General features: G+C 59.7%; 1 protein-coding gene across 1 annotated transcript; it reads left to right on the top strand.

Annotated features, from left to right (window-relative positions):
* Positions 1-278: 278 nt before the first annotated feature.
* On the top strand, positions 279-13,210 carry LOC117009705 (cathepsin D-like). Its single transcript, XM_033084023.2, has 9 exons — positions 279-358; positions 1,884-2,004; positions 2,708-2,831; positions 4,501-4,619; positions 6,385-6,584; positions 7,812-7,934; positions 9,509-9,674; positions 11,184-11,282; positions 12,702-13,210. Exons 1-9 carry the CDS (start codon positions 279-281, stop codon positions 12,861-12,863), a joined length of 1,194 nt encoding a protein of 397 aa, XP_032939914.1. The 3' UTR covers positions 12,864-13,210.
* The last annotated feature ends 195 nt before the right edge of the window (positions 13,211-13,405 follow it).

The raw sequence follows: 13,405 nt of genomic DNA, 5'->3' as shown, positions 1-13,405 counted from the left end.
AGGGTGCGTTACTCAAAGTAGGCGTGGCTTAGCGAACCATTTATGAATTAGGGGCGTGGCTTTCCAACCCGGATTAACCAATGAGGGTGCGTGTTTTCAGAGTGGGCGTGGCTTTCCCACGGCATTCCACAAAGGGGGCGTGGCCTGCCGGGGGTTCCCCGTTGTTGTCAATGGGAGGGGGCGGGGTTTGGGGCAGGGGGCGGGGCCTGAAGGGGTTCCCCCGTCGCGCGCGGGGCCGGGGGGGCTCAGAGCTGATTTTGGGGGGTCCCGGAACGGCCATGGGGGGTCCCGGAACGGCTTTGGGGGGTCCCATCGGGCCCCTCCTGCTGCTGGCGGCTGGAGCGGGAGCGATGCTGCGGTGAGAGGAATTTGGGGAGGGGTCCTGGGACACCTGGGATCCCGCCAGGTGTGGGGTTGGGGAGGGGGTTGGGGGTCCTGCGACACCTGGATCCCCCCAGGTGAGGTCTGGAAGGGTTTTGGTGGTACCTGGATCACCCCCAGGTGAGGGTTTGGGGTTCCTGGATCCCCCTAGGTGAGGTTTAGGGGTTCCCAGATCCCCCCAGGTGAGGGGTGGGGGTTCCTGGATCCCCCCAGGTGAAGTTTAGGGGTACCTGGATCCCCCCCCAAGTGAGGTTTAGGGGTACCTGGATCCCCCCAGGTGAGGCTGGGAAGGTTTTTGGGGTTCCCAGATCCCCCCGGGAGGGATTTTGGGGTCCCTGGATCCCCCCAGGTGAGGATTTGGGGTTCCTGGCTCCCTCCAGGTGAGATCTGGGAGGTTTTTGGGGTTCGGGACACCCCCAGGTGAGGTCTGGGAGGTTTTTGGGATTCCTGGATCCCCCCAGGTGAGGTTTAGGGGTCCCTGGATCCCCCAGGAGGGATTTTGGGGTTCCCAGATCCCCCCAGGAGGGATTTTGGGGATACCTGGATCCCCCCAGGTGAGGATTTGAGGTTCCTGACTCCCCCCAGCTGGGCTCTGGGAGGTTTTTGGGGTTCGGGACACCCCCAGGTGGGATTTTGGGGTTCGTGGATCCTCCCAGGTGAGGTCTGGAAGGGTTTTGGGGTTCCCAGATCCCCCCGGGAGGGTTTTAAGGGTTCCTGAATCCCCCCAGGTGAGCTCTGGGAGGAATTTTGGGGTACCTGGATCCCCCCAGGTGAAGTTTTGGGGTTCCCGAATCCCCCCAGGTGAGGTGTGGGAGGGATTTTGGGGTTCGGGACACCCCCAGGAGGGATTTTGGGGTCCCTGGATCCCCCCAGGTGAGGATTTGGGGTTCCTGGCTCCCTCCAGGTGAGATCTGGGAGGGATTTTGGGGTCCCTGGATCCCCCTAGATGAGGTTTAGGAGTACCTGGATCCCCCCAGGTGAGGCTGGGAGGGATTTTGGGGTTCGGGACACCCTCAGGTGAGGATTTGGGGTTCCTGACTCCCCCCAGGTGAGGTTTTGGGGTTCGGGACACCCCCAGGTGAGCTCCGGGAGGTTTTTGGGGTTCGGGACACCCCCAGCTGGGCTCCGGGAGGTTTTTGGGGTTCCCGGATCCCCCAGGTGGTTTTTGGGGTTCGGGACAGCCCGGTGCCGCCCAGCTGAGCCCGCGCGGGGGCGGGAGCCGGTCAGACCCGCTCGGTCCCGGCCCCACCCTCCAGGGCGTGACCCCCCCGCCCCCTCCCACCGTGACCTCTGACCCCTGGGGGTGACCCCCCAATTTGGGGGGGACCCCCCAATGAACCCCTCCAACCTCATTAACCCCCCCCTCATTAATTAACCTCATTAATCACCCCCCTCTCCCCTCCCCCCCTTCCCGCCAGCCCTTCATTACCGTAATTGGGCTCATTAAGCTCATTAAGATGATTGAGCTCGTTAAGCTCATTAACCCCTCCCTGTCCGTGCAGCGTCCCCCTGGAGAGGGGGCCCTGGGTCCCCCCCAAATTTTGGGGGGCCGGGGGGGGTCCCCGCAGCCGCAGTGGGGGAGGGGCGGCGGCCGCGCCCGCGAGGCTGCACAACTACATGGACGTGAGTGGGGGAGGGGCAGGGGGACGGGGACATTGGGGACAGTGACATGGGGACATGGGGGGGGTCACAGGGGCCTTGGGGACACGGGGACAGTGACATGGGGGGGGTCACAGGGACCTTGGGGACATGGGGGAAGTGACATGGGGACAGGGCTTGGGGACACGGGGACAGTGCCATGGGGACATTCAGGGGGTCACAGGGACCTTGGGGACACGGGGACAGGGATGTGACAGTGCCATGGGGACACGAGGACGGGGTGTGACACTGACATGGGGACACGGAGGGGTCACAGGGACCTTGGGGACACGGGGACAGTGACATGGGGGGGACACAGGGACATGGGGACAGGGGTGTGACAGTGCCATGGGGACATGGGGACATGGGGGGTCACAGGGACCATGGGGACATGGGGACAGTGACATGGAGGGGTCACAGGGACCTTGGGGACACGGGGACAGGGTGGGGACAGGGCTTGGGGACACGGGGGGTCACAGGGACCTTGGGGTCATGGGGACAGTGACATGGGGACATTCAGGGGGTCACAGGCACCTTGGGGACACGGGGGTGGTCCCGAGATCTCGGTGACAGGGAGCACACAGGGGGTCTTGGGGACACAAGGGGGTGTCCCATCCCCTCAGTGACACCATGGGGGTGTCCCCTCCCCTCGGTGACACACAGGTGACACCGCCCGTGTCCCCCCCAGGCCCAGTACTACGGGACCATCTCCCTGGGGACCCCTCCCCAGAATTTCCGCGTCATTTTCGACACCGGCTCTGCCGACCTCTGGGTGCCGTCGTCGCGCTGCTGCCTGCTCTACCTGGCCTGCTGTGAGGGGCGGGGCCTGAAGGGGCGGGGCCTCTTGGGGCGGGGCTCCGGAGGGGGCATGGCTTTGTTGGAGGGCGGGGCCTAAATGGGCGTGGTTTTATTGGAGGGCGGGGCTTAAATGGGCGTGGTTTTGTTAGGGACCAGGGCCTGGATGGGCGTGGCTTTGTTGGAGGGTGGAGTCTAAATGGGCGTGGTTTTATTGGAGGGGCGGGGCTTTAATGGGCGTGGTTTGTTGGGAGGGCGGGGTCTGAATGTGCAGTGCAGGGCCTAGATGGGTGTGACTATGTTGGCATAATGGGCGTGGCTTTTTGTGGGGGGCGTGGCCTAATGTGTGTGGTTTTGTTTGCAGGGCAGGGCCTAAGTGGGTGTGGTTTTTGAGGGGGCGGGGCCTAAATGGGCATGGTTTGGAGGTCTGAATGGGCGTGGTTTCATTAGAGGGGTGTGGCCTAATGGGTGTGGTTTTGTTGGAGGGGTGGGGCCTGAATGGGCGGGGCAGGGCCTAAATGGGCGTGGCTTTTGGTGGAGGGGCGGTGCCTAATGGGCGTGGTTTTGTTGGGGGCGGGGCTTAGTGAGGCGTGGTTGGATGAAGGAGGTTGGGTTATCTGTGTGGAGTGGGCGGGGTTTGAGGTGGGTGTGGTCTGTGGGTGGGGGCGTGGCTTGTTGTGAGTGGGCGCGGCCTGAGGGGAGTGATTGTGTGTCACCGTGCGTGACTGTGTGTGTGACCCTGTGCCCCTGTGTCCATGTGTGTCACTGTGTGTGACTGTGTGTGACTGTGTGTGTGACAGCATGTCACTGTGTCACTGTGTGTGTCACTGTGTCACTGTGTGTGCCACCATGTGTGTCACTGTGTGTGTGACCGTGTGTGACTGTGTCCATGTGTCACTACGTGTCACCATGTCTAGCTGTGTCACCGTGTGTGTGTGATCCTGTGTCCATGTATGTCACCATGTGTGTGTCACCGTGTGGGTGGACCTTTGTCCGTGTGTGTCACCATGTGTCACTGTGTGTGTGTCACCGTGTCACTGTGTGTGTCACCATGTGTCACCATGTGTGTCACCATATGCGTCACTCTGTGTGTGACCGTGTGTCACCATGTGTGTCACTGTGTGTGTGTGTCACCTGTGTGTGACCCTGTGTCACCGTGTGTGTCACTGTCACTGTGTGTGTCTGTGTGTGTCACTGTGTGTGTCACTGTGTCACTGTGTGTGCCTGTGTGTGTCACCGTGTGTGACTGTGTGTGTGACCCTGGTCTGTGTGTGTCACTGTGTCACTGTCCCCCTGTGTGTCCCCAGGGCTGCACCCTCACTACCAGCCCGTGTGTGTCACCGTGTCACTGTGTGTGTCACCGTGTGTCCCCGTGTGTCACTGTGTCACCGTGTGTCCCCAGGGCTGCACCCTCACTACCAGCCCGTGTGTGTCACTGTGTGTGTCACTGTGTGTGTCACTCTGTGTGTCACTCTGTGTGTCACTGTGTCACTGTCCCCTGTGTCCCCAGGGCTGCACCCTCACTACCAGCCCGTGTGTCACTGTGTCACTGTGTGTGTCTGTGTGTGTCACTGTGTGTGTCACTGTGTCACTGTCCCCCTGTGTGTCCCCAGGGCTGCACCCTCACTACCAGCCCGTGTGTCCCCATGTGTCACTGTGTCACCGTGTGTCCCCTCATGTCCCCAGGGCTGCACCCTCACTACCAGCCGGCGCTGTCCTGCACCCACCGCCCCAACGGCTCGGCCTTCGCCATCAGCTACGGCAGCGGCAGCTTGAGGGGGTTCCTGAGCACCGACACCCTCACGGTGGGACTGTCATTGTCATTGTCACCGTGTCATTGTCATTGTGTCATTGTCATTGTCACTGTGTGACTGTGTCATTGTGTCATTGTGTCACTGTGTCACTGTCACTGTCACTGTGTCACTGTCACTGTGTCACTACGGCAGCGGCAGCTTGAGAGGGTTCCTGAGCACCGACACCCTCACGGTGGGACTGTCACTGTGTCATTGTCATTGTGTCATTGTCATTGTCACTGTGTGACTGTCAGCTGTGTCATTGTGTCATTGTGTCACTGTGTCACTGTCATTGTGTCATTGTCACTGTGTCATTGTCACTGTCACTGTGTCACTACGGCAGCTTGAGAGGGTTCCTGAGCACCGACACCCTCACGGTGGGGCTGTCATTGTCATTGTCACCTGTGTCACTGTGTCCCTGTCATTGTGTCATTGTGTAACTGTGTCATTGTCACTGTCACTGTGTCATTGTCACCTGTGTCACTGTGTCATTGTGTCATTGTCACCTGTGTCATTGTGTCACTGTGTCACTGTCACTGTGTAACTGTCACTGTCACTGTGTCACTACGGCAGCTTGAGGGGGTTCCTGAGCACCGACACCCTCACGGTGGGACTGTCACTGTGTCATTGTCACTGTCATTGTGTCATTGTCATTGTCACTGTGTCACTGTGTAACTGTGTCACTGTCACTGTCACTGTCATTGTCACTGTGTAACTGTGTCATTGTGTCACTGTGTCACTGTCACTGTGTCACTGTCACTGTGTCATTGTGTCATTGTCACCGTCACTGTGTCACTGTGTCACTGTGTCACTGTGTCACTGTCCCTGTGTCCCTGTGTCACTGTCACTGTGTCACTGTCACTGTGTCACTGTCACTGTGTCATTGTGTCATTGTCCCTGTGTCCCTGTGTCACTGTCACTGTGTCACTGTCACTGTGTCATTGTGTCATTGTGTCACTGTGTCATTGTCACTGTCACTGCGTCCCTGTCCCTGTGTCCCTGTCCCTGTGTCCCTGTCCCTGTGTCACTGTCCCTGTGTCCCTGTCCCTGTCCCCACAGATCTCCAATGTCACCGTCCATAACCAGACCTTTGCCGAGGCGGTGGCGTTGCCGGGGTTGGCGTTCGCGGCCGCGCGCTTCGATGGCGTTCTGTCACTGTGTCACTGTGTCACTGTGTCACTGTGTCACTGTGTCCCTGTGTCCCTGTCCCTGTGTCACTGTGTCACTGTCACTGTGTCCCCACAGATCTCCAATGTCACCGTCCATAACCAGACCTTTGCCGAGGCGGTGGCCCTGCCCGGTTTGGCGTTTGCGGCCACGCGCCTCGATGGCGTTCTGGGCCTGTGTCCCTGTGTCACTGTGTCCCTGTGTCACTGTGTCACTGTCCCTGTGTCCCTGTGTCACTGTCACTGTGTCCCTGTGTCCCTGTCCCCACAGATCTCCAATGTCACCGTCCATAACCAGACCTTTGCCGAGGCGGTGGCCCTGCCGGGGTTGGCGTTCGCGGCCGCGCGCTTCGATGGCGTTCTGTCACTGTGTCACTGTGTCACTGTGTCACTGTGTCACTGTCCCTGTGTCCCTGTGTCACTGTGTCACTGTGTCCCTGTCCCCACAGATCTCCAATGTCACCGTCCATAACCAGACCTTTGCCGAGGCGGTGGCCCTGCCGGGGTTGGCGTTTGCGGCGGCGCGCTTCGATGGCGTTCTGGGCCTGTGTCACTGTCCCTGTGTCACTGTGTCCCTGTGTCCCTGTGTCACTGTGTCCCTGTCCCCACAGATCTCCAATGTCACCGTCCATAACCAGACCTTTGCCGAGGCGGTGGCGTTACCCGGGTTGGCGTTCGCGGCCGCGCGCTTCGATGGCGTTCTGGGCCTGGCGTTCCCGGCGGCCGCGGCCGGGCCGGCGCTGCCGGTGTTCGATGCCATGATGGAGCAGCGGCTCTTCAAGGACAACGTGTTCTCCTTCTACCTGCGCAGGTGAGGGGGTGGGGGGACAGCTGGGGACACACCTGGGACACACCTGGGACAGCTGGGGACAGCTGGGACACACCTGGGGGCACCTGGGGACATGGGGACATAGCTGGGGACACACCTGGGACAGCTGGGGGTACATGGGGACAGCTGGGGACAGCCCTGGGGACACCTGGGGACATTGGGACACACCTGGAGACAGCTGGGGAGAGCTGGGACACACCTGGGGGCACCTGGGGGTACCTGGGACACGCCTGGGGACAGCTGGGGACAGCCCTAGGGACACCTGGGGACAGCTGGGACACACCTGGGGACACCTGGGGGCACCTGGGGACACGTGGGACACACTTGGAGGTACCTGGGGGTACCTGGGCACACCTGAGGACATCTGGGGACAGCTAGGAGTACCTGGAGACAGCTGGGACACACCTTGGGACATGGGGACACACCTGGGACACACCTGAGGACACCTGGGGACAACTGGGCACACCTGGGGACAGCTGGGGACATGGGGACACACCTGGGCATGCCTGGGGACACCTGGGGACAACTGGACACACCTGGGGACAGCTGGGGACACACCTGGGGACAGCTGGGAGTACCTGGGGACACCTGGGGACATGGGGACACACCTGGGGACACCTGGGGACTCCCAGGGAGTGGCCCAGGGGAAATTTGGGGTCCCATGGGTGTCCGGGGGGGATCCCAGAAGGGATTTGGGGATCCCAGGGGAGATTTGGGGGTCCCAAGGGGAGTCCCAGGGTGAATTTGGGGGTCCCAGATGGAATTTGGGGGTCTTGGGGGGGGGGTCCCAGGTGAATTTGGGGGTCCCAGGTAGAATGTGGGGGTCCCAGGGGGTTCCCAGATGGAATTTGGGGTTCCCAGATGGGATTTGGGGGTCCCAGAATTAATTTGGGGGGTCCCAGGATGAAATTTGGGGTCCCAGAGGGATTTTGGGGGATCCCAGGATGAATTTGGGGATCCCAGGGGGGATCCCAGGATGAATTTGGGGATCCCAGAGGGATTTTGGGGGATCCCAGGATGAATTTGGGGGTCCCAGGATGAATTTGGGGATCCCAGAGGGATTTTGGGGGGTCCCAGGATGAATTTGGGGATCCCAGAGGGATTTTGGAGGATCCCAGGATGAATTTGGGGTCCCGGGATGAATTTGGGGATCCCAGGATGAATTTGGGGTCCCAGGATGAATTTGGGGTCCCCCCTCCCCTCTCCCAGCGGGGCCTCGGAGGGCGATGGGGGGGAGCTGCTCCTGGGGGGCATCGACTCGGGGAAATTCGAGGGAGAGCTGCACTACATCCCTGTGAGCCGGCAGAGCTACTGGCAGGTGCACATGGACAGGTGAGAGACCCAAATCAGCCCAGAATTATCCCAAAATTATCCCAAAATTATCCCAGAATTACCCCAAAATCAGCCCAAAATCAGCCCAAAATCCACCCAAAATTATTCCCAAAATTATCCCAAAATCAGCCCGAAATTACCCCCAAAATCAGCCCAAAATCCACTCAAAATTATCCCAAAATCACCTCAAAATCAGCCCAAAATCAGCTCAAAATCAGCCCAAAATTATCCCAGAATAGCCCCAAAATCAGCCCATCCCTGTGAGCCGGCAGAGCTACTGGCAGGTGCACATGGACAGGTGAGAGCCCCAAAATTACCCCAGAATCAACCCAAAATCAGCCCAAAATCAGCTCAATATTACCTCAAAATCAGCCAAAAATCAGCCCGAAATCAGCCCAAAAACATCCCAAAATCAGCCCCAAATCAGCCCAAAATCACCTCAAAATTATCGCAAAATCAGCCTGAAATCAGCTCAAAATCAGCCCAGAATTACCCCAAAATCAGCCAAAAATCAGCCCGAAATCAGCTCAAAATTATCCCCAAATCACCTCAAAATCAGCCCCAAATTATCCCCAAAATTATCCCAAAATCAGCTCGAAATCAGCCCAAAATTAGTCCAAAATGATCCCAAAATTATCCCCAAAATCAGACTGAAATCAGTCCAAAATTATCCCCAAATCACCCTGAAATCCGCCCAAAATCAGCTCAGAATTATCCCCAAAATCAGACCGAAATCAGCTCAAAATCAGCTCGAAATTATCCCAGAATCACCTCAAAATCAGCCCAAAATAACCTCAAAATTATCCCCAAAATAATTCTCAAAATTATCCCGAAATCCACCTAAAATCAGCCCCAAATCCACCCAAAATCAGCCCAAAATCCACCCAAATTATCCCCAAATCACCCCAAAACTTTCCCCAAAATCACCCCAAAATCAGCTCAAAGTTATCCCCAAATCATCCCGAAATCCCCCCCCAAATCCCCCCAAAAATCCCGAAAAAATCCCCAAAAAATCCCAAAAAATCCCAAAAAATCTCCCAAAAAAATCCCAGAAAAGTCCCAAAAAATCCCCAAAAAATCCCAAAAAAATCCCAAAAAATCCCCAAAAAATCCCAAAAAAATCCCAAAAATTCCCCAAAAATCCCAAAAATTCCCCAAACCCCCCCAGACTCTCCGTGGGCTCCCCGGGGGTCTCGGGCTGCCGGGACCCCCCCCCAAATCCCCCCAAAAAATTCAAAAAAATTCCCCAAAAATTAAAAATAAATCCCAAAAAATCCCAAAAAATCCCCAAAAAAATCCCAAAAAATCCCAAAAAAAATCCCAAAAAATCCCAAAAATTCCCCAAAAATCCCAAAAATTCCCCAAACCCCCCCAGACTCTCCGTGGGCTCCCCGGGGGTCTCGGGCTGCCGGGACCCCCCCCCAAATCCCCCCAAAAAATCCCAAAAAATCCCAAAAAAATCCCAAAAAATCCCAAAAAATCACCAAAAAAATCCCAAAAAAATCCCAAAAAAAATCCCAAAAAAATCCTAAAAAATCCCAAAAAATCCCCAAAAATTCCCCAAACCCCCCCAGACTCTCCGTGGGCTCCCCGGGGCTCTCGGGCTGCCGGGACCCTCCCCTGTGCGGGGGGGGCTGCGAGGCCATCGTGGACACGGGGACATCGTTGGTGACCGGGCCCAGCGGGGACGTGGCCGCGCTGCACCGAGCCCTGGGGGGGTCCCGGGCCGTGGGGGGGCAGGTACGGACCCCGAGACCCCCGAGACCCCTCCCCAGAACCCCCGGGACCCCCTGGGACCCCCATGGATCTGTTTTGGGTGGGGGGTCCCTAAATGAGGGGACATTGGGGGGTCCCGGGCCGTGGGGGGGCAGGTACGGACCCCCGAGACCCCCGAGACCCCTCCCCAGAACCCCCGAGACCCCTGAGATCCCTGAGACCCCCGAGACCCCCCTGAGACCCCCGAGACCCCCATGGATCTGTTTTGGGTGGGGGGTCCCTAAATGGGAGGGACATTGGGGGGGTCCCTGGGTGTCCCCATGGATCTGTTTTGGGTGGGGGGTCCCTGATTGGGGACATTGGGGGGTCCCTGACCCCACCCCGGGTCTGTTTTGGGTGGGGGGTCCCTGATTGGGGACATTGGGGGGTCCCTGAGTGTCCCCCTGGGTCTGTTTTGGGTGGGGGTCCCTGACTGGGGACATTGGGGGGTCCCTGACCCCACCCTGGATCTGTTTTGGGTGGGGGGTCCCTAAATGGGGGGATATTTGGGGGGATATTTGGGGGTCCCCGAATGTTCCTGACCCCCCCCCCGGGGTCCCATTTTGGGTGGGGGGCATTGGGGGGGGTTCCCTGATTGGGGACATTGGGGGGTCCCTGGTGTCCCCCCCCGTGTCCCCTCCGGGGGGTCTGGGGTGGTCCCTGATGTCCCCCCCGTGTCCCCTCCGGGTGTCCCTGGTGTCCCCCCATGTCCCTTTGGGGTGTCCCTGGTGTCCCTGGTGTCCCCCCATGTCCCTTTGGGGTGTCCCTGGGTGTCCCTCCGTGTCCCTTTGGGGGGTCTCTGGGTGTCCCCTCCCCCCGTTTCCCCTCCGGGGGGGTTTGGGGGTCCCTGATTGGGGACACTGAGGGTCCCTGGGTGTCCCCCCCGTGTCCCTTTGAGGGGTCCCTGACTGGGGACATTGGGGGTCCCTGGTGTCCCCCCCGTGTCCCCCTGGGGGGTCCCTGAGTGTCCCCCCGTGTCCCTTTGGGGGTCCTGAGCGTGTCCCCTCCCCCCGTGTCCCTTTTGGGGGGGTTTGGGGGTCCTTGACTGGGGACATTGGGGGTCCCTGAGTGTCCCCCCGTGTCCCTTTGGGGTGTCCCTGTTGTCCCCTCGTGTCCCCTGGGGGTCCTGAGCGTGTCCTCTTCCCCCGTGTCCCTTTGGGGGGTCCCTGACTGGGGACATTGGGGGGTCCCTGGGTGTCCCCGTGTCCCCTTTGGGGGTCCCTGGTGTCCCCTGGGGGTCCCTGGGTGTCCCCTGGGGGTGTCCCTGTTGTCCCCTCGTGTCCCCTGGGGGTCCTGAGCGTGTCCCCACCCCCCGTGTCCCCTTTGGGGATCCCTGATTGGGGACATTGGGGGGTCCCTGGGTGTCCCCGTGTCCCTTTGGAGGGTCCCTGGTGTCCCTTTGGGGGGTCCCTGGTGTCCCCCCGTGTCCCTTTGGGGGTCCCTGAGTGTCCCCCCATGTCCCCTCTGGGTGTCCTGAGCGTGTCCCCTCGGCAGTACCTGCTGGACTGTGACAAGGTGCCATCCCTGCCCAATGTCACCTTCGTGCTGGGGGGCAAAGAGTTCACGCTGAGCGCCCGCGACTACGTGCTGCAGGTGGGGACTGTCACCTGTGTCACCCGTGTCACCTGTGTGTCACTGTGTCACCTGTGTCACCTGTGTGTCACCTGTGTGTCACCTGTGTCACCTGTGTGTGTCATTAATGTCACCTCTGTGTCACTGTGTCACCTGTGTGTGTCATTAATGTCACCTCTGTGTCACACTGAGCGCCCGGGACTACGTGCTGCAAGTGGGACTGTCACTAATGTCACCTGTGTGTCACCTCTGTCACCTCTGTGTGTCGTTAATGTCACCTGTGTGTCACCTCTGTCACCTCTGTGTGTCGTTAATGTCACCTGTGTGTCACCTGTGTCACCTGTGTGTCGTTAATGTCACCTGTGTGTCACCTCTGTCACCTCTGTGTGTCGTTAATGTCACCTCTGTGTCACACTGAGCACCCGCGACTATGTGCTGCAGGTGGGGACTGTCACCTGTGTCACCCGTGTCACCCTCTGTGTCACCCGTGTCACTCTCTGTGTCACCTGTGTCACCTGTGTGTCACCTGTGTCCCTTCTGTGTGTCATTAATGTCACCTCTGTGTCACACTGAGCGCCCGGGACTACGTGCTGCAGGTGGGACTGTCACTAATGTCACCTGTGTCACCTGTGTGTCACCTGTGTCCCTTCTGTGTGTCATTAATGTCACCTGTGTGTCACCCCTCTGTCACCCCTGTGTCACCTGTGTCATTAATGTCACCCCTGCCCCATTTTCCTTTCTGTCCCCGCTGTGCCCCCACCCTGTCTCCCCCATCCCTGATGTCCCCATCCCTGTCCCCTTGTCCCTTTGTCCCCCTGTCCATCATGTCCGTTTGTCCCCAAACCCCCCTGTCCGTCCTGTCCCCAAAACCGCTGTCCTTCATGTCCCCATGCTGTCCCCTTGTCCCCAAAGCCCCTGTCCATCCTGTCCCCCTGTCCCCCCTGACGCTGTCCCCGTGTCCCTTTGTCCCCTTGTCCCCCTGTCCCCCCTGACGCTGTCCCCGTGTCCCTTTGTCCCCTTGTCCCCCTGTCCATCCTGTCCCCATCCTGTCCCCTTGTCCCCCTGTCCCCCCTGACGCTGTCCCCGTGTCCCCATGTCCCTGTCCATCCTGTCCCCATCATGTCCCCAAACCCCCCTGTCCATCCTGTCCTCGTGTCCCTGTTCCCTTGTCCCCCTGTCCATCCTGTCCCCATTCTGTCCCCTTGTCCCTCCACTCCTCGTCCCCCTGTCCCTGCTGACGCTGTCCCCGTGTCCCTGTCCCCGTGTCCCCTTGTCCCCCTGTCCCCCCTGACGCTGTCCCCATGTGCCCCTGTCCATCCTGTCCCCATCCTGTCCCCTTGTCCCCAAACCCCCCTGTCCCTTTGTCCCCCCTGTCCCCCCTGACGCTGTCCCTGTCCCCCTGTCCCCCCTGACGCTGTCCCTGTCCCCCTGTCCCCCCAGGTGTCCCAGTGGGGGTCCCCGGTGTGTGTCAGTGGCTTCATGGCCCTGGATGTCCCCCCGCCCTCGGGACCCCTCTGGATCCTCGGCGACGTTTTCCTGGCGCGCTTCTACTCCGTGTTCGACCGCGACAACAACCGGGTGGGGCTGGCACCCAGCAAGTGACACCTGGGGACACCTGGGGACACCTGGGGACACCCCTGGGGACACCCTTGGGGACATTTGGGACCACCCAGCGTCCAGGTATCCCCATGGGCACTCCAGGGATAATTCTGTCACCGGTGTCCCCAAGTGCCACCCTCACCTGGGGGTCACCGAGGGGACACTCCGGACACTTGGGGACACCAAGTGACACCACCCGGGATGTCCCCTGGGACCATTTGTGGGCGGGGCCTGAGGGAGGGCGGGGCTTCCCTACGAGGAGTCTCAGGTGTGGGCGGGGCATCGACACCTGAGTGGGCGGGGCTTATGTGATGAGGGCGTGGTCTCCCATACGGTGGGCGTGGTTTCAATAAAGGCGGGGTTTACCCCTCACGGTGGGCGTGTCCTCCCCTCAGTGTGGGCGTGGTTTCAATAAAGGCGGGCTTTTCACTCAGTGTGGGCGTGGCCTCCCGTCAATGTGGGCGTGGTTTCAATAAAGGCAGAATTTCCCCCTCAATGTGGGCGTGTCCTCCTCAGTGTGGGCGTGTCCTCCTCAATGTGGGCGT

Source organism: Catharus ustulatus, chromosome 35 (genome assembly GCF_009819885.2).
Source record: "Catharus ustulatus isolate bCatUst1 chromosome 35, bCatUst1.pri.v2, whole genome shotgun sequence".
Lineage (NCBI taxonomy): Eukaryota > Metazoa > Chordata > Aves > Passeriformes > Turdidae > Catharus > Catharus ustulatus.
The sequence above is the reverse complement of the archived record's forward strand: the minus strand, read 5'-3'. Positions and strand labels throughout refer to the sequence as shown.

Coding starts and splice junctions, on each gene's coding strand:
- LOC117009705 (XM_033084023.2), top strand. CDS start 279: ATGGGGGGTCCCGGAACGGCTTTGGGGGGTCCCATCGGGCCCCTCCTG. Junction 359..1,883: donor GGAGCGGGAGCGATGCTGCG/GTGAGAGGAATT, acceptor CTGTCCGTGCAG/CGTCCCCCTGGAGAGGGGGC. Junction 11,283..12,701: donor CCCGCGACTACGTGCTGCAG/GTGGGGACTGTC, acceptor CTGTCCCCCCAG/GTGTCCCAGTGGGGGTCCCC.